Source organism: Cervus canadensis, chromosome 6 (assembly GCF_019320065.1).
Source record: "Cervus canadensis isolate Bull #8, Minnesota chromosome 6, ASM1932006v1, whole genome shotgun sequence".
NCBI lineage: Eukaryota > Metazoa > Chordata > Mammalia > Artiodactyla > Cervidae > Cervus > Cervus canadensis.
The window spans coordinates 10,244,625-10,269,191 of NC_057391.1; the positions used below are offsets into that span (position 1 = coordinate 10,244,625).

Below are 24,567 nucleotides of genomic sequence, written 5' to 3' on the forward strand. Positions count from 1 at the left end.
GCGTCTGACACAAACCGAGCCACTGAGGTCAACCATGGGCCAGCAAAGCAAAGTCTGTGGGTCAGAACCGGCCGGCTCCTGTTCATGTAAATAAAGTTTTATTGGAACACAGCCACGCTTATTTGTTGGCATTTTGTTTTGGCTGTAGAGTTGAGTAGTTGCTAAGGACCACAGGGCCTTCATAACTGAAATGTTTACTAGCTGGCTCTTTACAGGAAAGGTTTGCCCAGCCCAGGACCAGGAAGTAGAGCTGAGGAGCAGTGCTAACTGCTGAAGTGTAAATTAGCATCTCAAAGGCAAACGACAACTGGTGATGACTTACTCTACAGATCAACAGTCAAAGGAAGAGCAGACAGGCAACCAGCTCAGCTGGTTGTGATCAATGGGCTGTGGTCGTCCCCTGAGTGTCCTGCCTTCTCCAGAGCATGCCCTGCTGCCCCCAAAATGGAACTTGGTGCTTTAAGTGAATTAAATTGTTCATCTGCCATATGTTATTTTCAGGGCTACAGCTTAAGGGTTTAATTTGTCTGTCTACAAAAAAAAAAAAAAAGCTTTGTGGAGGGGGTGGTGGAGGACATGTCTTTGAGTTCAGTGCTTTTTTTTTTTGGGTCAGAAGCCCACATAGTAAGAAAAAAAGAACCCTCACATCTGTTATACAAACACGACTTGTGGAACTAAAAATAAAACCCACACTGATGAAAGCCGGCGTGTTGCGAGATATAATTTTAGACTTAATTTTAAGACTGTAGAAACAGCCTCACTGAAATTTAAAAACCACAACCTTGCCTTCCGCCCCCCCCCACCCCTGCAAATACCCAACCCCTCTTTGCGATTAAGCTCAACCCTGCTTTAGAGGGCAACAACACTTTTACAAACCTCCCACCTCACCTGGACTCCTAGTTCCCCCACATAAGGATGGGGAGAAAGCACTCCTGAGTTCTGACGTGACCCCAGAGGTCACAAGAAGGGGCCGCTAAGCTGACACCACCATCTCCAATAATCACTAGTGGAATTCAGATACTTTTAACTTTCAAAAACAACCACGTGCACATGTGGCCTGATGCTAGGGGCGCCTGCCTTACACACAGAAAGTGTGTAAGGAGACCCAGTTCTCACGCCTGCATCCCATGCACCTGGCACAGTGCTTGACACTCACATAGGCAGCAAAGAAGGGAGGGAGGAAGGGAAAGAGGAAGGAATGGAGGGAGGGAGGAATCAGTTACGTGACTTAAAAGATTTTTTTTTAAAACAAGAACTCAGATTACAGTTTAACCAAGTAACACAATCAGTCTTCTAAACCCTGTTATTAAGACTCAACTATCCACAGTAGTTCTGTTGCTGCTCGCAGCAATCTGAGGCCACTGCTGTGTGCTGCACCGTTTGTCTGTGCCTCTGGCCCGGTCACAACAGAGCTGCTTCCAGCCGTAGGCCTGTGTCTGTCCCGTTTATCTGTAGAGAGCGTCAAGGCCTCTACAGATTGTTGCTTAACGGACGCTTTTGATGATGACAGAAAATGGGGTTAGGAAAACTTCAGTTCTCACATCTTATCGTCCCTCGCCCAGAGTGAGATGCCTCCTGAAACGGAGATCCTACTAACTTCCGATGCTCCCCAAAAGCTTCTGGATAATGGATCCTCCAGACAAAGGACAATAACTATTGTTTCTTGTTTTCTGGCTCCTGGGAAGCTCATTATTACTGGACAAGGGTCAAACCTCTTTGTCTTTGGTTCAGACTCAAAAAGGCTCTCAGCAGGGTTTCACATTAGTTCAGATCACTGCCTGCAGAATCAACCTGCTTCCCACCATCACTTCCCTGCATTCACTGAGTACAGAAAGCTGGGGCCTGAGCCATGAAAGAAGCGACGGACGGGCGGGCACAGGGATGGTCGTTTCCAGGTGGTGTTACGTCTAGATGCAATGTGGACCTAAGATAAAACTGTTTGGAAACACGTGTCCCCAGTGTCACCCAACTGAGAGCGGAGGGGACCCAGGAGATTTAAGAGATGGAATCTCACAGCCGGCACAGCCCTGGCTAACTCTGATCAGGCCACAGTGAGAATTCCCCCTCTGTATTCTACAGAGAACTTGAAGTTCAATGGCCCAGACCAACCTTTAACCTCAGAAACACGCTCACTGATCCGCTGGACACATATAAGGAACAAGAGCAGTACAACGAACTCAGCAGCTGTTTAGAAGGAGGACTTTTGAAAAGCATTCTATCTCAGCTGAATTTTAAAAAATAAAAAAACTCCAGAGTCAGATAACTGGGTCAGCAATTCGTTTTTTTGGGGGGGTGATGGGCCAGGGGGCACTAATTCAACACTTGTTCTAACACAAGACAGAAAATACCAGCTGAGACTATAGAGTTCTGCTCCCTATAACTTGAATACGCTACATCAACACCTGTTGCAAGGTCTCAGGTACAAGGTTCTCTTAACATTCAACCAGTAAAGACCAAAATCAAAAGAAGAGCCAGACTTTCCAGTCTGAGCATGAATACCTGTCATCCTGTGCTGTGACAAATTACATGGTGTTTGTGACCAAAGCGGAGGATTTTTCATTGCTGCTGTTTACCTTGAAAAGGTCGTCACACCAAACACAACTTGAAGGCAGGTTCTATTTCACACGCAAAGCTACCACGTAAGTAAACACTAGATTTGTGGTTGCCCCTATTTTCTACTTCAGACTAGCTGTCATCCCTGGAGCCCAGCTTCTGGCTCTCACGAGGGAAGGAGGCTGCTGGGGAAGCTGCTGAGGCCCAGGTTTTCCAGAGGAAATGCTTCTCCCTCGCTGTAAGTCCAGAAGGAAAGGTCAGGAATCGTGAGGAAGGGTGTTTGCTAAGGCTTCTCCTGCTGCTTCTGTGAACGTCTCAGCAACAGCCGGACCCAGCTGAACAGGCCAGAGAGGTGCCCCTGGCGGGGGTCCAGCGGTCCCGGGTCCTCATCCTGCGCTACCTGGCGTCACGCCTTGGACAAGCCCCCTCACTGCCCTGGGCCACCCCTCTCATCTGTCAACAGAGGAGACTGGTTAGGATTATAACGGAAGATTCTGCCACTGTGAAACAATGTTTTACTCAAATTATACTGTAAAAAGAGGGCAATATTTTCTCTGCATAACATGTAATACCACATAGTATCTGCTGTCTCTTCACTGGGGAGAAGACATAAATAGAAGCCGCATCCTTTTTTTTCTCTCCCTATTTATTATCTTTTTAACTAGACTCTTTAACTAGTAACTGTGTTTCATGTATTTTTTTTTTTTAATCCCCTGTGACTAGCAAGGGACTGGGAACAGGAGGGTTTTCCCCAAAACAATACTGTCCCTAATGCTTTCATATTCCTAATATTGCAGGTTAAACATAAAAAGTAGAACAGCTCATAACTGAATTTCAGCATCTCTAACATAGAGGATCAAAGCTCTGTCAACTCTAGGAACCACCAAAGCTGGCTAAACGTCACTGAACTGACCACAGGTGTACTTGGGAGAGCATCCTGAAATCTAAGTTCTTCTCTGAGGCAAGTAGCTCCTGAGTTCCTCTACAGTCTGTGGGGACTCCGGAATTTGAAAATGGGGTACCATCTGGGAGAAGTACAAGTTCCAACAACATCCTCAGGTCACCCATGGGGATAGTTATCTAGAGAAAGAAGTCTGAGGGAAGTGAACGTGTGAAGCTGGGGACAGAACAATCCAAGTCTACATAAGAGAACCGGAATGTGACATCAGGAAGGCTGGGGGCGCTGAAGCAGGACTGCCTGACAGCTAAGTGGAAACCCGGCACTTTACGACTTTGTGGGGAAGTGTGTGGTCAGCACCGGACCTGGAAAACGTGGGGAGGATCACCTGTCAGGATCCCGGGCCTGTCCTGAGAAAGGCATGCCTCAACTAGCAGACACATTAGGATGTGAATAACCAAGGCCAGAAATGAAAGCGCCGCCTCAGGGAAAGGATCAGGCCAGGACATGACCTCTTCACTGCCGGGGGTGGGGGGAATCACCAGATACAGATGTGGCTTGGAACAAGCCTGGCTATAAATAGTACTTCTTTATTTCATTTTCATCCATCTACTTCCAAATAATCTTATGCTAATACAGCTAATATACAAGAATTTCCCATTAACACATCTTCTTCTCCTTCTAATGAACAGTGAAAATGACTGGGAGATACAGGCCAAAGATAATTTATACATCAGCTCTAGGGGATGTGTTGAGAGAGACTGGATTTTCTGAATAAATAGAGAAAAATCCTTTAAGCCCATCCTGCTACCTCCATTCCAAGGGCCTAAATCCATACCTGGCAGCCTCAACATCCATCCCTGTCCCCCTTCCCTAGCAAATTTGGACTTCATAATAACTGTAGAAATCGTGATTAGAACATATACTTAAAAATTTTTTTAAGGTGGGGGAGGTGATGACTGTAACCTGGGAGTGTAACTGCAAAGGGGGCCAGACTCAGATCCCATCAGTGTCCCACTTCCACCCCACATTGGTCCTGAGACTGAGCAGTCCACTGGGTCCATTGGACCAAAATGACCAGGACGATTTCTAAACGGCTGCTTGGATAAAAACACCTGGTTCCAGCAAGCCAAGGGCAGACCAGCCATGGCAGGAAGGGGCTTCTCGGGTCCAGCCTGGGCCTGTGCGCACAGAACCACACAGACCACTGAGCACACTCAGCAACCTCCCTCCTCATCAGGCTGGGCAACGAGCCTGGGGTCCATTCTGATACATACAAGCCTTTTCAGAAACTTGTACATGCGGAGTTTAAGCTGTTTCAGGAGATCCACATCCAAATGCCTTTCTTGGGAAGCAAGAAGTAAGGATAGAGGTAAGCATCCAGGGACGGGGCCTACGGTGAACTAGCACGCTTGGCCCTCTAAAGGCAGCCAACTGCACATTACAAAAAAAATCTGCGGGCCAAACAAGAAGAGCTTATAAACCAACAAATAATTCCTGGGCTAGGAGGTTTCCAGGGGCACCTGAAATCTCTGGGTGTGGTCCTGGCTAATGGGTGGGGCTGGGGCTGGCTTTTATCAAGTCCAGGGAAAGAATGGAATTCAGAAGCTGCTTTTAAGACACTGAGGAACTGCAGCCCGAGGCAGCCCCTCACCTCTGGGATCTCATCCAGCCTTCCTTTTCTGCCTACATTATCATCCTGTGCTGAAAAGAACCAAAATGCTCTTTTCATCCAATCATAGGAAGGATGCAATTTCACATTCCTACTCACTCAGAAGAAAATGACCTAAACTCACCAGCAGCAAGTCATGTATATAAAGCAAAACATGTCTCCAAAAGAGATCAAGTAAGACTATAAAATGTAACACTTTTTACAACAAATGAAGGAACCAAAAAAATGACTGCTATCAAAACCAAAGATCATAGTAGCTTCTCCTTTCAATACAAGGAATGATCCTTCAAATTTTAAATTTCAAGCGAACCCACACACACTATACCACCACCACAAACACCAGTCTTCCACAATGTGGAAGTTGTGTTTTGGTTCTGAAAAAAAGTAAGACACAAAGATTCAGCCATCTCAGGCACCACCTACCACCCCATCAGTGAGTCAGCCTGGGGACCAGGTGAACGCAGGATGGAGGAGATGGATCTGAGATGCTCCAGTGCAGCGGCCTGCGGGCTCTTCCTACCTGGACCTGGCATATAGCTCACAGGGAGGCAGCCCCAAGGGCCACACATGCCCTGTCCTCCCTTTTCCAGCACTGGCTTAGACTTCAGAGCTCCTATCCCACAGGAAACAAGAGGAACCTTCCTTCGCGCACCCAGGATGCCCAAACCTCAGGGTCAGCATCCCTCCACCCAGAAGTTACATCTTGATTCGCTGGTGCCGGGCAGAAGGCTTACATCTCTCACCCATTTTGTAGTTGTTCTCCTACGTTCTATAGTGGATTTTTAATCCCCACAGGCATCAAATATCTCAAGACTATTTCTGAGTGAATTTACACAGTTACTGACGACAATAACTTGCAATAAAATGGATGGTATGTTTTGAGATGGGAAAAATGCTTGCAGGAGAAGACAGAAATCACGGCCAGGTCAACCAGCGCGGCAGAATCAGAGTGCTCATGAGAAAGAGGATGTTCCTGAGGGGGAGAAGGGAGGACGTGCGCTCATCTTCTCCTGGGAGAACACCGAGATCGCAACTCGCTGCTGAATGACCATTGCCAGGAGAATGTGGCAACCCACCAAAAAGACACCGCACGACCAAGGACAAAGGAGAAGCCCCAACAAGATGGTAGGAGGGGCACAATCACGTTCAAAATCAACTTCAGATCCACCAGAGACTCTAGGAGGGCACACACCAAACCTGTGCGCACAGAACCCAGGGAAAGGAGCAATGACCCCCACAAGAGCTGCGCCAGCCCTGCCTGGGTCTCAGGGCCTTTTGCAGAGGCTCGGGTCAGCAGTGGCCTGCCGCAGGGATGGGCCACGGGCAGCAGCGCTCCTGGGAGGCACGGCGTGTGGCATGCGTCCTCGTGGAGGAGGTCGCCATCAGCCCCATCCCCTTGGGTGGGTCCTCCACAAACTGGAGAACAATTATACCCGAGAAGTTCTCGCAATGTTGTAAAAGTTCTAGACCCCACAGCAGACTTCCCAACCTGGGGATCCAGCAAAGGGCCTGAGGACCCCCCCGGGGATCTGACTTTGAGGGTCAGCGGGATTCGATTACAAAACTTTCACAGGTCTGCAGAAACAGTGAGAAGAGGCAGGATGAAGTCTGGCCCAGCAGCTCCTGGCAGCTCCCTCTTGCTCAGACTTCAACACCCGCCATGTTCTGCAGCCAAGGCGCAAACTGAAAACCACTGACAAGGCGCTGCCTCTTGCCCTTCACCCTCACACCAGAGGCCTGCGAGGCTCTGCACGGAGCCCTGGCCGCCACGCACAAAGGCAAGGCTGCTGGGGTGCAATTACACACTCCCACCCAGACTGGGGAAAGGATACGTGCTTTCCCCTCCTTCTCTCACATCCTCTGACATCTCCACGGGCCAGCAAAGAGCAGGCAAGGACTGCAGCGAAGCCCAGTGTGCGTCCCCACAAGGGGACCTTTCAGCGCCGGCCCTCCAGCAAGGCCTGAGGATGAAGTCAGCCTCTATTCCATAGGCCAAGAAACAAACTGACTTTGTGACCAGCTGGCCGGCCAACGCTGTAAGACCTCAGAGATGGAAAAAGGTTGGTTTCACCCACAGGAGCCTCATTCCCTATGCAGAAAGCCCAGCCAAACCATTTTCAAATAAATACATTCAGGGGGCAGGCACAGAAACATTTTCAAGAGCCTCTGTGAGGGTTGCCCCTTCCCTCCCTCCGCCCTCTGCTCTGCACACACATCACTGCTGCCCTCCCCTCCCTAAGTATCCCAGCCTGTTTCTATGACAACAGCCTCCTACTCAAGAATCTATAATGGCTTCCCATTTGCCATGAGACCATAGCCAAATGCCTCACCTGAGCCCTGAAATTCCTGCCAAGTCACTGTACCTGCCCACGTCTCCTCCCTGTCCTTCTACACATGCCTGTCCTTGTTCTCCCCACAGAGCCGAGTCACTAAGAACTCAGTCAGCCTAGGTTCAAATCCCAACTCCCCCACCTGCAGCTAGAGACCTTGGGCAAGGTACGTAAATGACTCCGAGCCTCGGTTTCTTCATCTGTAGAGCAGGGACAGCGGCAGGACCTATTGCTCAGGTTGAGTACAGTAGTGATGAACTGAAATGATTCAGGTAAAATGCTTAAAATAAAACCTGGCATATGGTATCACCCAGCAGATATTAGCAACTGAAATACTCATTATTATCACATGAGTCACTCTTTCATGAAGCCTTCTCTAGCAACATTGGTCAGCACCTTCTGTTTCTCCCCGCCCCCCCCATTTTTTTTTTCTTAAAAACAAACATACAAACAAATCTTCTGTTTCCTAAATGCTCTGCAAACATCCAGAAACCATAAATACTGGCTGGAGTTGTTGGGGACTGTTCCATGAGGTAGGTTACTTGGATGACAATCAAATGTTACAAATTATTATTATTAAACTCACATCCTAAAATATGTCCTGTTGTTCCCAAATTAGCTTTACCTCCAGTAACATTTCTGATGGGTTTATCTCTAAAGAGACTGTGTATCTGAGATCCAAAGCCTAATCTCCAGAGACTAAAAGTTTCTTAAGAGTCCCATGGACACGTTGGGTCCCTAAGCCAATGTTGGTTCATTTAAAAAGAGAACATTAAGTTACCTGAAAAGCTGAAGTAATCAAAGTAGGAGTTAAATCTACTCTTTCAAATATTCCTCCTCTCAAACTTCTTGTCACAAACATTCAAGATTAAACCATGGTAAGAGGAAGACAGGAGCGGCAAACACAACAGATACAGTAGGACCTGGTGTAGTCGAACAAAGCAGCTTTGGCTCTTGCTCTCCCTGCCGCCAAACTTCACAGCGCTTCATGCATCCTCTCATAAGGCACGATTTCTACCTGGTTTTAAGCATCAGGAGACTTTATACCAGTCTTCTGAGTTACAAGCTCTTTTTCTCTCAACTTTGAAGGCCCCACAGCTCCCAACGCAGGGCCTTATTGAGCAGAGATCCGTTGTTTAAAGCAATCAGAGGAGAATCTAAATTTCACAAATTTTGACATTAGTTCCAATATATTCCAGACCATACAACCCCAGTGATAAAAGCCTTACCCTACAGAAAACTTCCAAGGGCCTACCTTAACTAATGGGTAAGACTGTAACAAGTACTTCTAAGAAAATAGTTTTTCTGAAGCCCTTGAGTACATTTAAAATAGTCTGCACTTGCAGCCTAAAGTTGGGGGGAGCAAACACTTCCTTGGGAGCTGCTCCTGATGGCGCCATCTCCGTGGTTCCAGCAGGGCACTGTCTGACCTTGCCCCTCTGGGCAAGGGAAGATGGGTCTGGGCCCCTGGAAGATGCAGTGCTAAGTGCTAAGTCTGTGGGGCAAATGGGGTCTGGCTGGTCAGCCTTCTTCTCCCCCGCCCCCTCTGAGGAAAGCTGCCCCCAGAGAACACGCCTGCAGCAAACGTGCCCCTGCAAAGGAAGAGTTCCCTGGTTCAGGTGGAGTCCCCAGGTGGGTCAAGTCTGACTCATTTTTGGGATCAGTAGTAGGAAGCGCAGTTCCTTGCAAATATGAGTCACGCTACCTTATACCAGCTTTTGGAGGGATAAAAGTGATGTTTGTATCTACATGCTGACATTGTAGTATCTTTTTGTCAATTTATTCAGAACCTGAGAAGGGAAGGATGGCGTTATTTAATTTGGGCTCCCTCAGAATCCCCAGTCCATCCCCCCATCATCAGACCCATTATGAGGAAATTCCAGAAAAAGGTCCTATACGTGTCCCTCTCAGCATCATGTACTTGGGATGCCTTGCTGACACTGCCCAGGCAATGACTGAAAGACAATCCATCCTTCACCCCCTGGAAACACCCACCCTACACGTGACATGTCCAGAAAAGTAAAACCCACCCTTTAACCCACTCCTCATTTTCTGTGGGATGGTCTAGGCTTTACCACACTGGCCACGTTAAGTGTTTGTATAATAGCTGTGACTGGAGACACCGGCCATCATCCTTAGGACCAGGGAAAAGTACAAAAGTCTACAAGGAAAGACTACACATCTAATCAGGAACAGCCATCAACAAAGCTAAGACATCGGAAGGCATCTGACCTACCACTAAAGATCAAGATGGTGAAGGGTTTGCCCGCTTAGAAAGAAAGCATTGAAAAGGCATCAGCAAGGTTCAGGAAGAGCAGGTATAACCCCAAACCACCCTGGGTGGCTGCGCCCCTTGCTCTACACTGAATACTTCCCACACCCCCTCATCAACCATCGCCGGTGATGGGCCGAGCGGAAGGGGCTGACTTACGTGCTCCCTCATCTCGTTGGCCACGGTGTTGGACATCATGATGCAGCAGATGATGACGACCAGGATGAAGTAGAGTGCGTACATGAAGCGGGTACTCCGGGACTGACGGACCTTGGGGCCACAGCAGTAGGAGCAGCCAGCGTTTCCACAGCAGCAGGCCAACTAGGAAAGGAACACAGCGTCTTCTTAGAGCCTCTCCTTTACAGACCTGCTGAGCCCAGGCCTCCGCAGGTGAGCTACCACCCTTCCGAAGTGTCCTACCCATAGAGCACGTGTGAACAGCTGAGTGTGTGAACAAAGCTGTCACCAGGATTGGTCTGACGTTGTCTTTAATAAACATGGTGAGGCTTGGGAGATGTCCAATAGCTAAACAGAAAAGGCATCCTTCACCCGAAGCACTGTGATCACTCAGACAAAAACAACCAGGGAAGAAGAGCACAAGGAGCCAAGAACTAGAAGAACTAAGTGAAGTGGGAACGACGGGAAAACCAAGAAGCTGAGCCCAAGAAAGACCCTGTCAAAATCCACAGCCAAAGAACGAATTGCATGGCATGGTGGGGATTGGGGCGGGGGCCGGAGCGGGCGGATTACCACAAATAGGAAGCACAGAAGACAGAGGCACCTATCAGAGATTCGGCTCATGAGCGCGGCTGGACAGGGCTTTACTGGTCAATGCAACTGGACATGATTTGACTTGAGAATATTAAATAAAACAGGGACTAAGTTTTCAGTTTTGGGTCTGGTGTTAATTTTTTTTTTTCTTGAAGAGTTTTTTTGTTTGTTTTTTTTTAAGAGTAGTTTTAGGTTTTACAACAAAATTAAGGGGAAGGTATAGAGATGTACCATATGCTCCCTATTCCTCCCACACATGTATAGTCTCTCCCACTATCAATATCATTGACCAGAATGGTACATTTTAAAAAAAATTTTACCAAGGACGAACTTGCACTGGCACCTCATAATCACATCAAGTCCATGGTTTACGTAAGGGTCCATTCTCAGTGTCCTGAATGTAACGGGTTTAGATAAATGTCCAATGATATCTATCCATCATTATAGTATTAGAGTATTTTCACTGCCCTAAAAGGAAACTATTCTTTAGTAAGCACCAGGCAAGAAAACAGTGTTGTTAGAAGATCAAAGTATTCAGCCAGCCTGGATTTGGGACCTGGCTCTGTAACCTATTAGCTGTGAGCCCCGAGCAAGTTTCCTTACTTTTCAAGACTCAGACTCCTCATGTATTAGAGTAAGTGTGAACAGTACTTAAGGTACTGGTGGTCTCTTGGATAACCTAATCAGACATACCTGGTTTTAGGGAGGAATTGCTATTTAGTAGATAGGGAGAAATACAAAAGAGATTACCATAAACTACAAATAACCACCAAACCTATGTGTTTTAACACTATATATAAAAACCTAACAATGCAATCTTTTGATCATGATTTAGCAGGAAGTTCAGAGTTTTGCTTGGCTTCAAAACAAGCATCAATTAGAAGGCTATACTATAAACATCACTTACAGTAAGAAGAGATCATAGGTGTAATATGACAACAGGCTGTAATCATTAGGACAGATCTTGGAAACATACACATTTCCCAAATTATTTAATCTGCTTAAGGAAATCGTTGTTGTTTAAGCCCTTTGTCATTCTGCACTATTTCATTACTTAAAATTTCTTAATGCACTCTTTCCATCTTACATGCAGTTTTCTAAGCCACTTTCCTCAAGACTCTCTGGCCTCATAAGGCCGGGCCACTGCTTTGCAAGATCAGCTACTCCATCGGGCTGAGCTAACAGATCGCACAGTGGAGCCCTAACACCGCGGCCTTTGTGGTGTTCTTACAGGCCACCCTCCTTCACAGCTCACTCAGCCACAGTCTCGGTCTTTGATTTCCCGATCCCTTTCCACTCATATGCCCCAGTTTTTCTTTTCTCTCCCTTGCAGCTCCCTCTTTGCTCCTCCCACTGGCTTAGCTGCCTCCTCTCCCAGCCCTGCCTCCCTCCTCCTCTGCCTTCCAAATTCCTTCCCAACTGCCACATTCACTGGTTGCTAACTCTTTAAGCTCCATGGTCTTAGATAACCAGTTTTACTGTATTTCAAATTCAAATGTGATCAAATATTTATCCTACATGGAAAAAGAAATATTTAGAAGCAGGTGACACATACCATGATAAAATTTATCCACAGCAGAATCAACCTTTAGACTTACTATCTCCACAGAGGGAAAAATGAACAGATGCAGATATACTGTGAGCCTAATTAATCATTTAAAGACAAACAGTAACAGAGGAATATGATTATGAAAAATGAAGAGAAAATCATATTGATTTAATCCTATCATTTTTAAAGTCATGTATCATTGTATAGACCTAATTTTTTAGTTGGAAAATGGAACTATTTCCTGCCATATCAGTAAACAAATATGTGACAGTCATCAGCAATTGCAGTCTCCAATGTCAGCCAGGAGCTCTATGGAAACTCAGGATGTGAAAACACAAGATACATGCCACAAATAGCTGAGATATATATCAAAGAGTAATTTCAACAAGACCCAACTCTTGCATCTCCCCATACCTAGGAAAGTGCCAAACTTCTTGGGATAGTAATCTTCTGATATTCAGACTGCCTGCCCTTTGTTGCAAAGCTCCTGTATATCCGAGCTTCCCCTCACCGCCTCAGAGCAGATTCTCAGAGCTATCTGAAATGCTGTCTCCCAGGCTACAGTCCTCATTTTGCCCCCAAAGAAAACTTAACTTGCAACTCTCACTTTGTGCATTTTTTTTAAAAGTCAACAAAATTCTCATTTTTCACTTTCACTCTATATATGGTATTTATGTGTATATACATATGAGTTTCCCTGGTGGCTCAGTGATAAAGAATCCACCTGCAATGCGGGAGATGCGGGTTTGATCCCTGGGTCCCCTAGAGGAGGAAATGGCAACCCACGCCAGTATTCTTGCCTGGGAAATCCTATGGACAGAGCAGCCAACGGGCTATAGTCCATCAGGTCACAAAAGAGTCAGATATGACTTAGCAACTAAACCACCACCACATACACATATAGATAGACAGATATAGATGTGTGCTCATATATACATACACATGCCTAATATTAGAATCAAATAGCAGAGCTCTACTAGCCTAAAAGTTATTTATCAAAGAAAACTAGGCCAATCACAAACAGTAGAAGTGTACTATGTGTGTGCTAAGTCACTTCAGTCATGTCCGACTGACTCTTCGCGGCCCCACGGATTGTGGTCTGCCGGGCTCCTCTGTCCATGGGATTCTCCAGGCAAGAACACTGGAGTGTGTTGTCATGACTTCCTCCAGGAGATCTTCTTGACCCAGAGAACAAAACCACGTCTCTTACGTCTCATTATCTTAAGCTATCATTGATATGGAAGTGGAAATTCAAAACAGCATCCATAAAAGTAACGTTATGTTAGCATCAAGGAAAATCTCACAGCCCTGCTGACTTACCCCTTCTTTCTGGAAGAGTATAATTTATAAAATGGGTTTCTTTTATTCCCTGACATTTATAGCTTTATTACTCTGGGCATTTGTTGTTCACTTGCTCAGTCGTGTCTGACTCTTTGTGACCCCATGGACTTCAGCATGCCAGGCTTCCTTGTCTTTCACCTTCTTCCAGAGTTTGCTCAAACTCATGTCCGTTGAGTCGGTGATGCCGTCCAACTATCTTGTCCTCTGTTGTCCCCTTCTCCTCCCGCCTTCAATCTTTCCCAGCATCAGGGTCTTTTCCAATGAGTCCATTCTTTGCATCAGGTGGCCAAAGTATTGTAGCTTCAGCATCAGTCCTTCCAATGAATATTCAGAACTGATTTCCTTTAGAATTGACTGGTTTGATCTCCTTGCAGTCCAAGGGATTCTCAAGAGTCTTCTCTAGCACCGCAGTTCAAAAGCATCAATTCTTCAGTGCTCAGACTTCTTTATGGTCCAACTCTCATATCCAAACATGAGTACTGGAAAAACCATAGCTTTGACTAGACGGACCTTTGTTGGCAAAGTAATGTCTCTGCTTTTAATATGCTGTCTAGGTTTGTCATAGCTTTTCTTCCAAAGAGCAAGTGTCTTAATTTCATGGCTGCAATCACCATCTGCAGTGATTTTGAAACCCAAGAAAATAAAGTCTGTCACTGTTTCCATTGTTTCCCCATCATATTGCCATGAAGTGATGGGACCAGATGCCATGATCTTCATTTTTTGAATGTTGAGTTTTAAGCCAGCTTTTTCACTCTCTTTTTTCAGCTTCAAGAGGCTCTTTAGTTCCTCTTCACTTTTTGCCTAAGGGTGGTGTCACCTGCAAACCTGTGGTTATAGATATTTCTCCCAGCATTCTTGATTCCAGCTTGTGCTTCACCCAGCCTGGCATTTCGCATGATGTACTCTGCATATAAGTTAAATAAGCAGGGTGACAATATACAGCCTTGACGTATACTCCTTTCCCAATTGGAACCAGTCCGTTGTTCCATGTGCAGTTCTGTTACTTCTTGACCTGCATACATGGCACTCCCCAAACCTATAACTTCAAAACTGGAGAAACCAACTCCTAGACAGTCTAACCTCTGGGGCTGTCACAAGTTTGGAGACGAATGTCTGTGTCTTGTTACTCCTGATTCCCAAGGACCTAAACTTTCTACTGAAAAGGTAGAATGAACAAAGGTAGGATGTGCAACACCCAGAGTGAAACCTAACGTAAACGGTGGACTTCAGATGATAGATCACTGGTTGTAATGAACATACCACCATGGTCGGGGTGTGAATAATGGAAGAGCTGTGTGTGTAATGAATACACCACTCTGGCAGGGGGAGTGAATAATGGGAGAGCTGTGTCTGTAATGAGTGTACCACCCCAGTGGGGGGTGTGAATAGTGGGAGAGTGGTGTGTGTAATGAATGTACCACTCTAGCAGGAGGTGTGAATAGTGGGAGAGCTGTGTGTGTAATGAATGCACCACTCTGGCAGGGGGACTGAATAATGGGAGAGCTGTGTCTGTAATGAGTGTACCACCCCAGTGGGGGGTGTGAATAGTGGGAGAGTGGTGTGTGTAATGAATGTACCACTCTAGCAGGAGGTGTGAATAGTGGGAGAGCTGTGTGTGTAATGAATACACCACTCTGGCAGGGGGAGTGAATAATGGGAGAGCTGTGTCTGTAATGAGTGTACCACCCCAGTGGGGGGTGTGAATAGTGGGAGAGTGGTGTGTGTAATGAATGTACCACTCTAGCAGGAGTGTGAATAGTGGGAGCTGTGTGTGTAATGAATGCACCACTCTGCAGGGGGAGTGAATAATGGAGAGCTTTTGTAATGAGTGTACCACCCAGTGGGGGTGTGAATAGTGGGAGAGTGGTGTGTGTAATGAATGTACCACTCTAGCAGGAGGTGTGAATAGTGGGAGAGCTGTGTGTGTAATGAATGCACCACTCTGGCAGGGGGAGTGAATAATGGGAGAGCTGTGTCTGTAATGAGTGTACCACCCCAGTGGGGGGTGTGAATAGTGGGAGAGTGGTGTGTGTAATGAATGCACCACTCTGGCAGGGGGAGTGAATAATGGGAGAGCTGTGTCTGTAATGAGTGTACCACCCCAGTGGGGGGTGTGAATAGTGGGAGAGTGGTGTGTGTAATGAATATACCACTCTAGCAGGAGGTGTGAATAGTGGGAGAGCTCTGTCTGTAATGAATGTACCACTCTAGCGGGGGGTGTGAATAGTGGGAGAGCTGTGTGATGAATGTACCACTCTGGCAGGGGTGTGAACAGTGGGAGAGCTGTGTGTGTGTAATGAATGTAGCATTCTGGCCGGGGGTGGGAATAGTGGGAGAGGTGTGTGTAATGAAGGTACCACTCTGGTGGGGGGTGTGAATAATGGGAGAGCTGTGTGTGTAATGAATGTACCACTCTAGCAGGGGGTGTGAATAGTGGGAGAGCTGTGTGCATAATGAATGCACCACTCTGGTGCAGGGAGTGAATAATGGGAGAGCAGTGTGTGTAATGAATGCACCACTCTGGCGGGGGGTGTGAATAGTGGGAGAGCTGTGTGTGTAAGAATGCACCACTCTGGCAGGGGGAGTGAATAATGGGAGAGCTGTGTGTGTAATGAATGCACCACTCTAGCAGGGGGTGTGAATAGTGGGAGAGCTGTGTGCATAATGAATGCACCACTCTGGTGGGGGGAGTGAATAATGGGAGAGCAGTGTGTGTAATGAATGCACCACTCTGGCGGGGGGTGTGAATAGTGGGAGAGCTGTGTGTGTAATGAATGTACAACTCTGGCGGGGGGTGTGAATAGTGGGAGAGCTGTGTGTGTAATGAATGTACAACTCTGGTGGGGGGTGTGAATAATGGGAGAGCTGTGTGTGTAAGAATGCACCACTCTAGCAGGGGGTGTGAATAGTGGGAGAGCTGTGTGTATAAGAATGCACCACTCTGGCAGGTGGTGTGAATAGTGGGAGAGCTGTGTGTGTAAGAATGCACCACTCTGGCGGGTGGTGTGAATAGTGGGAGAGCTGTGTGTGTAATGAATGTACCACTCTGGTGGGGGGTGTGAATAGTGGGAGAGCTGTGTGTGCAATGAAGGTACCACTCTGGCAGGGGGATGGAATAATGGGAGAGATGTGTGTATAATGAATGTACCACTCTAGTCGGGGGTGTGAATAATGGGAGAGCTGTGGTGGGGTGAATGTACCACTGTAGTGAGGGGTGTGAATAATGAGAGAGCTGTGGTGGGGTGAAGAAGAATGGATTATGTTTGAAGTCTCTGTCTCTGCCTTTCCATTTTGCTGGAACCCCAAACATCTTAAAAATAAAATGTATCGAAAAACAAAACAACATATGAACAAAATAGTGCCCATCAATGGCTCAATAAACGGATGCTAAATGAATAACATATGATAAATTCCTAACAGCAACACTCCTCAAACGAAATGGCTCACAGCCCCACTCCACAGGGCCAGGGGCACATGTCACATGCCGAACTCTGAATCTCTCACGCCCACACTGTATCACAGGGAGCTCATTATTAAGGCCTTGAGTTTGTAGATACTGCACACAGTCTTTCTCCTCAAGAAATCAGTATACATTCAAGAGTGACCCAAGACAACCCTTTGGGAGGACCATGTTTACAATTCTCCTAGAAGTTCATCCTGCAGGTATGATTACACAAGTGCAGAGAGATTTAAGTATAAGTTTGCTCATTAAAAGCATAGGAACAATCTTATTCTCCAGCTGCACAGGGACTGAATAAATTAATTATGGACTCTCCACACAACAGGACACAGTTTAAAAGAAGAAGGCAGCGTTACGGGCAGAATTGTGTCCTTACCCTCATTCCTCTCGTCACACGCTGAAGTCCTAATGCCCTGCATCTCTGCACGTGACTATCTGGACAGAGGGCCCTGAGAGAGGTAGTTAAGATGAAACAAGGTCATTGGGTGGGCCCAAATCCAGTATGACTGGGGTCCTTATAAGAAGAAGAGATTAGGACATGGACACACTCAGAAGGAAGACCATGTGAGGCAACAGGGGGCAGTCCGCCATCTACGAGCCAAGGAGAGAAGCCTCTCGTGATCTTGGACTTCTAGCCCCAGATCTGTGAACAATTAAATGTCGGTTGTTTGTTTACACCACCCGGTCTGCGGTACTTGGTTATGACAGTAAGCTAACACAGTCAGCAGAGCCGGATACTTTATGGTTATGCATGTCTATAAGTGGGGTGTGTGGCTACAAAGGCCACTAACATCAGTCAGCTGGAGGGTGGGCCTAGGAGGCTGGGCCTCGATGTGGAGAGGAAGGTAAGACAGCTATGTCTCACAGTTCTGCTCTCCTGTTTGGGTTTTTAACCATGTGCGTGTATCACCCTTGTGATTAAAAAGAGAAAATACACTATTTAAGAAAAGTAACTATGTTTTGAGATATTGATATAGAAGTATTTGCAATGTGGCATTGACTTGTGTGATTTCTTTCTTTCTGAAGAACTCCCCCTCCCTCAAACATACTGAAAAAGAAAAAATTTCAAAGAGCTGTTCACACCCTATATCTAACTTCCTTTGAAATAACCACAGCATGAAGAGTAAAGGCTTTTCTAAATAGAAGGTGCTTTGTCCAAAGGGGAGGGTGAGCAGAGTGCACATGAAAGGATAAGCCAGCCTCTTGCTGCTTCCTGGAGCCGGGCCTTCCCCTTAGTGTGAGTTTTCCTCTCTTATCTAAGGAGAACACACACACACACACACACACACACACACACTCCCCACAGTAATAAATACCAGTCTCCCTCCCTGTCCTCCCCACTGGCCTCGGGCTTGTCAACCACAAATTGGCACTTGCCGTGGATGCTTGCTTGCCATCCACCTCTGCAAGGATTAAATCATGTGCTGCTGTAGCAGCTGACCTCAACACCCCTTGAAGGAGTTCAGGGTGGAGAGCAGAAGCGAGGCATCTTTGAGCCGGGAAAACTGGCAGGACAGGTCTTCAGATAGTTACATATTCTCAGGAGCTGATTTTATGAGCCCAATTCTTAAATGTCCTCATGTCTAGAGAAGCACTAAAATCCTTCATGGTGATGACTGTTTCTTGTGACTGACAGAAGCTTCACAAGACTAGTAGAAACCTCCTAAAAATAAACGTGCTTCATTGTACGTACTCCCCCTTTCCAAAATCACATATATACTGTCCTTCTCCCCTACCTCTTTCAAGCAGTTTCTCAGAGCCATCTGAGGTGCTCTCTCCCGGGCTGCAGTCCTCATTCTGCCCTAACTAGTACTTGACTCACAACTCTCACATTGTGCTTTTTTTTTTTTTTTTAAGTCAAGAGGTTGAGAGTTCCTCTAAGGACTGATGCCAGGCACATGAGGAAATGATCACAGAAGTGAAACGTGAGTTAGGACTGGTAGTAACTTCCAGGCTCTTCTTTTGTTAGATTAAAAAGCACAATTCCTATATTTCCTAGAATTCCCTGCTGACACCACCACCAATTGGAAACAGCAAGAAATCAGGAAGAAAGTCAAAGAGATGTCACAGAATCATAAAATCCATGTAAATAAACACACATGTTATCTTGTAAGAGTTCCCTTCTCCCTCCCTCAGGTCTGGTCTGCACAATTCCAATAGGCTTGCGTAAGCCCACTGGTGGAAGAGGACAGGCCTGAGAACCTGAGGGCCTGGACTCTAACTCTGTGCAGCTCTGGGACTTGGCTTTCCTCATCTGCACATTGAAGGAGCCTAGCAGAGGACAGGTAAAGAGGTTTCATCTCGTGCTCAGCTCACTGGCAATGGCAGTCCTGAGGTGGGTTCTAAGCTGAATGTCTCACTCCACAGGGGAAATGCAAGCACCAATGAGCACCAGGTACCAGAGGCACGGAGGCACCCCTGCCAGAATCTGGTCATCCCTGCAAGAGGTGACCTGACCTCTCCCATCCATAAACTCGCAGACATTGAAATGACCTGCAAGAGGCAAGCGCCCTGGGTTAATGAGCCCAAGGCATGAAGGCAGAAAGAACAATCAGAAAGAGAAAAATTAAAAAGTGGAGCAGTCAAAGGCTCTTCGTGTAGCCGTGGGTTCTATGAGCATCCCTGCAGCACTGCTTTCTATACTACGTCCGCAATGTTCAGCTCCCGAGGCAGTGCCAAAACTCACGTTCATTATCATGGCTCAGGCATTCCATTATCTCGGGTTCCCTTCCTTCCTCTTAGGAAGGCAAACAAGCTGCGTAGGATGCTTCTGTTACAAGAACCACCCCAAACTCAGGACACATTTTTAGTTCCAGTGCTTTAGTATGGGGGAGTTGTAAGCCCCTCAGCAACATAGGAAACATTCACTTTTCTCTTTTGGCATTTCTCACAGCTTGCCAGATATCTTAGTTCTCCAATCAGGGATCAAACCCATGCCCCCTGCAGTGGAAGCCGAGAGCCCTAACCACTGGACCACCAGGGATTCCCAGCATTTATTCAGACTTATCCCATGAGAGCTCTGGACAGCCTGGTTGGCTTTAGTGCATCTAAACCAAGTTCAAACTTCAAAAGGAAAGAACGCTTCAAATCTGACATGGACCTTCAATCAGTCCTTTTCCTGACTTGGAAATGCAGGAGTGCAGCAGAACTGAGGAAAGACTTCACAGAGATTTTTGTTAACTACAACAATATAATATTGTCCCTTAATAAATAGTGAGGGGATGGAGCAGCAGTAGAAGTTCCTGAAAAACTGAAGATGTTGAAGCTGCTGGAAGCAGAACCCAGGTGTTCCTATGCAAGCTGGGGGCACGGAACACCAAAAAATAGAAGAAAAATACCTGAGACATAAAGGTAGGTTCAGAATATTTTATAAAAGTAAATTGTGCTCTCTTTTAATTTTGATTTCCACATCTTTTGGCGACACACAATATATTACTCACGCCATGTCACAGCCCACTTGCCTTCCTTCTCCTTTGAGGTTTCAGGACTTTCTATGAATCACCAGCGGTCAGCACAGGTAAGGAAGAACTGATTCTACTTTGACAGCAGTGTTTGTTTAAATCTGGGTCTCCACAACCAACCTTCTGCAGCTCATTCTCCTCACTCTATGCTCAGAAACACCTTCCCATTGAGCTTACACAGACCTTTTCCTTCACTACAGCCAGGAGGCAGACGGAGTGGTAAATGGCAACTCTTGCCAACATGGTGCCATGTGCCACCTGTTCCCGGTAGCTTTGCGTGGGAATGATGTGCCTTGAAAGCTAGAGTAAGAACATTCAACTACTCAGCTCAATAAAGAAGCACCTTACTGCATAAGAAATACAGGTGGCAGGTAGTCACTAATTCACAAAATGACTGTGTTTTGGAAAACTCAACACATCCTATGTATATGTTAAAAAGTTATTTTTTTTTTCGGGCTTATTGGATTTCTCCCACTCAGAAGAATATAGGGCAGGGACTTGCCTGGTGGAACAGTGGTGAAGAATCCACCTGTCAATGCAGGGGACACAGGTTCAACCCCTGGTCTGGGAAGTTCCCACCTGCTTCTGGGAAACTAAGCCCAGGCATCACAACCACTGAGCCCTTGTGCTGTAACTACTGAAGCCTGTGCGCCCAGAGCCAGGAGAAGCCACCACAATGAGAAGCTTGTGCACCACCACCAGAAAGCAGCCGCCACTTGCTGCAACTCAAGATAGCGGCAGCACAGCAATAAAAAGGAATCGGTGCAGCCACAAATAAATAAATAAATAGGGGCAACCTAGTAAAGCTTATCTAATCCATAATAACTTTAGCTAACCAGAGCTAACACTGTGCCCCTTGTAACGTACAACAGCTTTTATCACTAGCCGTTATATCGCCCCCACTTACGCAACTGGCAAATGGCAGAGTCAGGATTTGAATCTGTAGGCTCTTTGCAAACCTGCTCCCCTCACTGCTGGTATATAAAGAGGAAGCACAACAGACAACACTGGCCTGAAACCTTGGTTTCCTACAGAAGGGAAACTGGCTGTGTGGGGACGAAGTGGCAAGTGAGGAAGCTGTTCCACTCTCCTGTCCTCAGGGGTACAGAAAGTATTCAACAAGTATCTGAAGAAGCCGTCTTCCTTTGTGTGCCCCTCCTCTCTCCAGGTAACCTCTGGCTTCAGTGGACTTGGAGGACCTCTATCAGAGACCTGCCCAAGCAGCTCAGCCCCTCCCATCACCAAGCTCCCCACCTCACCACCAAGTCCCACCCCATTTTTAAAGCCCTACCCTTAATACTGTGGAAATAACCAAGGGATTCATTCACTTAACTAATGGTCACTATATCAATACCACACACCTCCTGTGCAATGTTAATTTCTGGAAATGCAGCAATAGGCCCCATGGGACCTTCCTCTAAACCCTCTGCTTTAGCTCCTCTCTGAAGCACTTAGATAACACTATCTAATGGACATTCCTGAGTTGTCTTACAGATGTGAAAACCCCCACCAAGTGGAAGACACTAACTACTTGATGACCATGAGCACCTGGCCCCTAGACCTACTCCTGCCTAAGGCTTGATAATGTTAACCCCTATGACATCACCCTGTCACCGCACCATCGGCCATTCAGAGATCTGTGCACAAGCTGATCACCTTAAAAACGCTTTGCTGGAACCCTTCAGGGAGTTTGGCCACAAACCACCCGTCTCCTTGAATGGCTCTGCAATAAACCTTTCTCTGCTCCAAACTCTGATGCTTTGGTTTGTCTGGCCTCACTATGAGTTTGGCACATGAACTTACACTAACACAACATTTTGTTTAAAAGAAAGGAAACCTGGATGTCCCTTTCTGTACTGGAAGGAGTACTGATCACTGAAATTATGGTGCATTCACATTATTGAATCCAACATACCCACTGATTATACAGAAAAAATTGCCATCATGGAAAGGTGTGTGTGTGTGCGTGCACGCGCGCGCACTAGCCTAGTCATGTCCAACTTTTTGTGACCCTGTTGACTGCAGCCCGCCAAGTTCTTTCCATCCCAGGCAAGAATACTGGAGTTGGTTGACATTTCCTACACCTGGAGATCTTCCCAACCCAGGAATCGAACCCATGTCTCTTGCATCTTCTGCACTGGCAGGCGGATTCTTTGTCACTGAGCCACCTGGGAAGCCCATGGAAAGATATCCACACTGCATTAACTGAAAATAGTTCATAACACAAAAACACAGAGTATGATAGCATTTGGAGTAAAATGATAACAAGACATAGATCCGCCATAACAACAACAAAAAGCGATCTAGAAGGGCACATGAGGGCATCAACAGTAGTTAACAGTTGCAGGATGATGAGTGACTATGCTTTTCCGTATTTTCTGAACTCTTTGCAACAAGCACATATCTTTTCTTAAAAAATACATTTTAAAGGCACATATCTTATAATTAGAAAAACACTTCAAGTTTCTATTTTGGAAGAAAACAAAATGACATTCCTGTTCTACCTTACAGGTGGTAAACACTCAAATATTTGCTAAATGAATCAGCCAGTGAGTAAATGAGATCTACTTCAGCTATGTAATTGGTAGAAAACAGAGTTAACTATCACTGTAACTGAGTCATAAAAGTAGAAAATTCCTACTGTGCTGTATCTTTAAATATGGTTAAGATGGTAAATTTTTTTACCTCAACTTAAAATTTCTTTAACCCTTGTAACGTTTTTTAGTTCAATTGCTATAAATAAACCTCTGCTTGGTAGACTATGAAGCAAATAAAAATGAAATGGGAAAAATTAATGGCTACTAAGGATTCAGAGAATTGAATTAGAAGATGTATGTTTGCCTGAACCCAAAATTGGCTCTTGTGCTTGCCTTCCATTTCAGATTCTTAAGTTTTTCTCTTTTGAGTTCAGAGAATTCCTTAAAGCTCCGAGGGTTTTACAATCTCTTCCATAACTGTAGGGACAGGACTCTGTAGGCTTGTCAGAAAGGAATTTGGGACAAGGGTTTCTGACACAGGTTTCAACATTCTAGAATTTGCTGGTTTTAACAGCATCCCATGAAAACTGTCAAGGGTCAGTGTCCTTCCTTCAAGAGCACTGAGTCCCCACAGCCACTGGGACCCAATCGGAGACAGCCAGAGACAGGCCATCAACACCTGCCAAGCCAGCACTGGCTTTTGGGTTACAGCAAATCTGCACAAAACCGTTCCCCTTGTTGGGAGTCTCCTTCTCACAAGGTTAGTGTTATTTTCAGCACCAAAAGCATGCTGATCAAGTTCTCTGCTCTCAGACAGCAGCCGGATTCTTTGAATCATTCCCTGACACCACTCTCCGCTTACGTATCTTCTAAAAAAACACCACAATTGATAAGTTTTAGTAGGTTGGTGGAGAGAATCTATAAAGTTTAAGTTAAAAGGTCAACTCTGCTTTGTGGCAGTTTAATAAAAAACAAACTCTCCTGGGAGACAGATCATCTAGAGAAGAGTTTATCAAACTCAGCACCATTGGGGGCCACATAATTCTTCGTGGTGGTGGGGGGGGGCATCCTGTGAGCTATGGGATGTTTAGCAGCAGCATCCTTGGCCTTTATGTACTACATGCCAGGGGCAACCACTCCACCCCACAACACACACAAGTGGAGATAATCAGAAATGCCTCAGACAACTGCCCTCCCCCTTCTCAATGGAGCCAGACTGTCTGGGTTCACACCCAAGCTCCACTGCAGCCTGGTTATGGGCTCTTGAGCCAATTCTTTACCTCTCCACGTTTCAATGACCTCATTGTTCAATGGGTATAAAAGTACCTCCTTCACAGGGCTATTTTGAGGATTAAATGAATCAGTTCAGGGAAAGTTCTTAGCACAGACCCTGGCACAGGATGCCACCCCCTTCCCAAGAAAGCCACCTAAACGTATCATCTGTGTCATCATAGTCACGTCCTTCCTCCTCAGGGACACCCCTTCTCTCAGTCCATCAGGGAGATATGGAGAAAGGTAAAGATGGGAGGGGGATGCGAGCAAATCATGAGGCCTCGTTTATAATATTTTCATTTTCTGCTCTAATGTGGATGGTAACTGCACCTGTTGAAGGTAAATACTCTTATAAATAAAAATTCCTGAGATGTGAGCCCAGGAAAGCATCCCACCGACTTGGGAAAAAGTGGTCTCATGTGCGTGGAGGCACTTCCCTCAAGCCTTCTCTATTGCCACTAAGGAACAAAGGAGGCGATCAGAACATTCATCTGCACCCACTGAAGCCAAA

At 46.2% G+C, this 24,567-nt stretch overlaps 1 protein-coding gene across 2 annotated transcripts in view; it reads right to left on the reverse strand.

Moving 5' to 3' along the window:
* Positions 1–24,567, reverse strand: part of SERINC5 (serine incorporator 5) — a 103,175-nt gene that overhangs the window by 43,259 nt on the left and 35,349 nt on the right. For both annotated transcript variants that reach the window (XM_043470766.1, XM_043470767.1), the window contains exon 2: positions 9,885–10,046. In XM_043470766.1, coding sequence (XP_043326701.1) covers positions 9,885–10,046 — 162 coding nt within the window. The remainder of the gene's footprint in view (positions 1–9,884; positions 10,047–24,567) is intronic.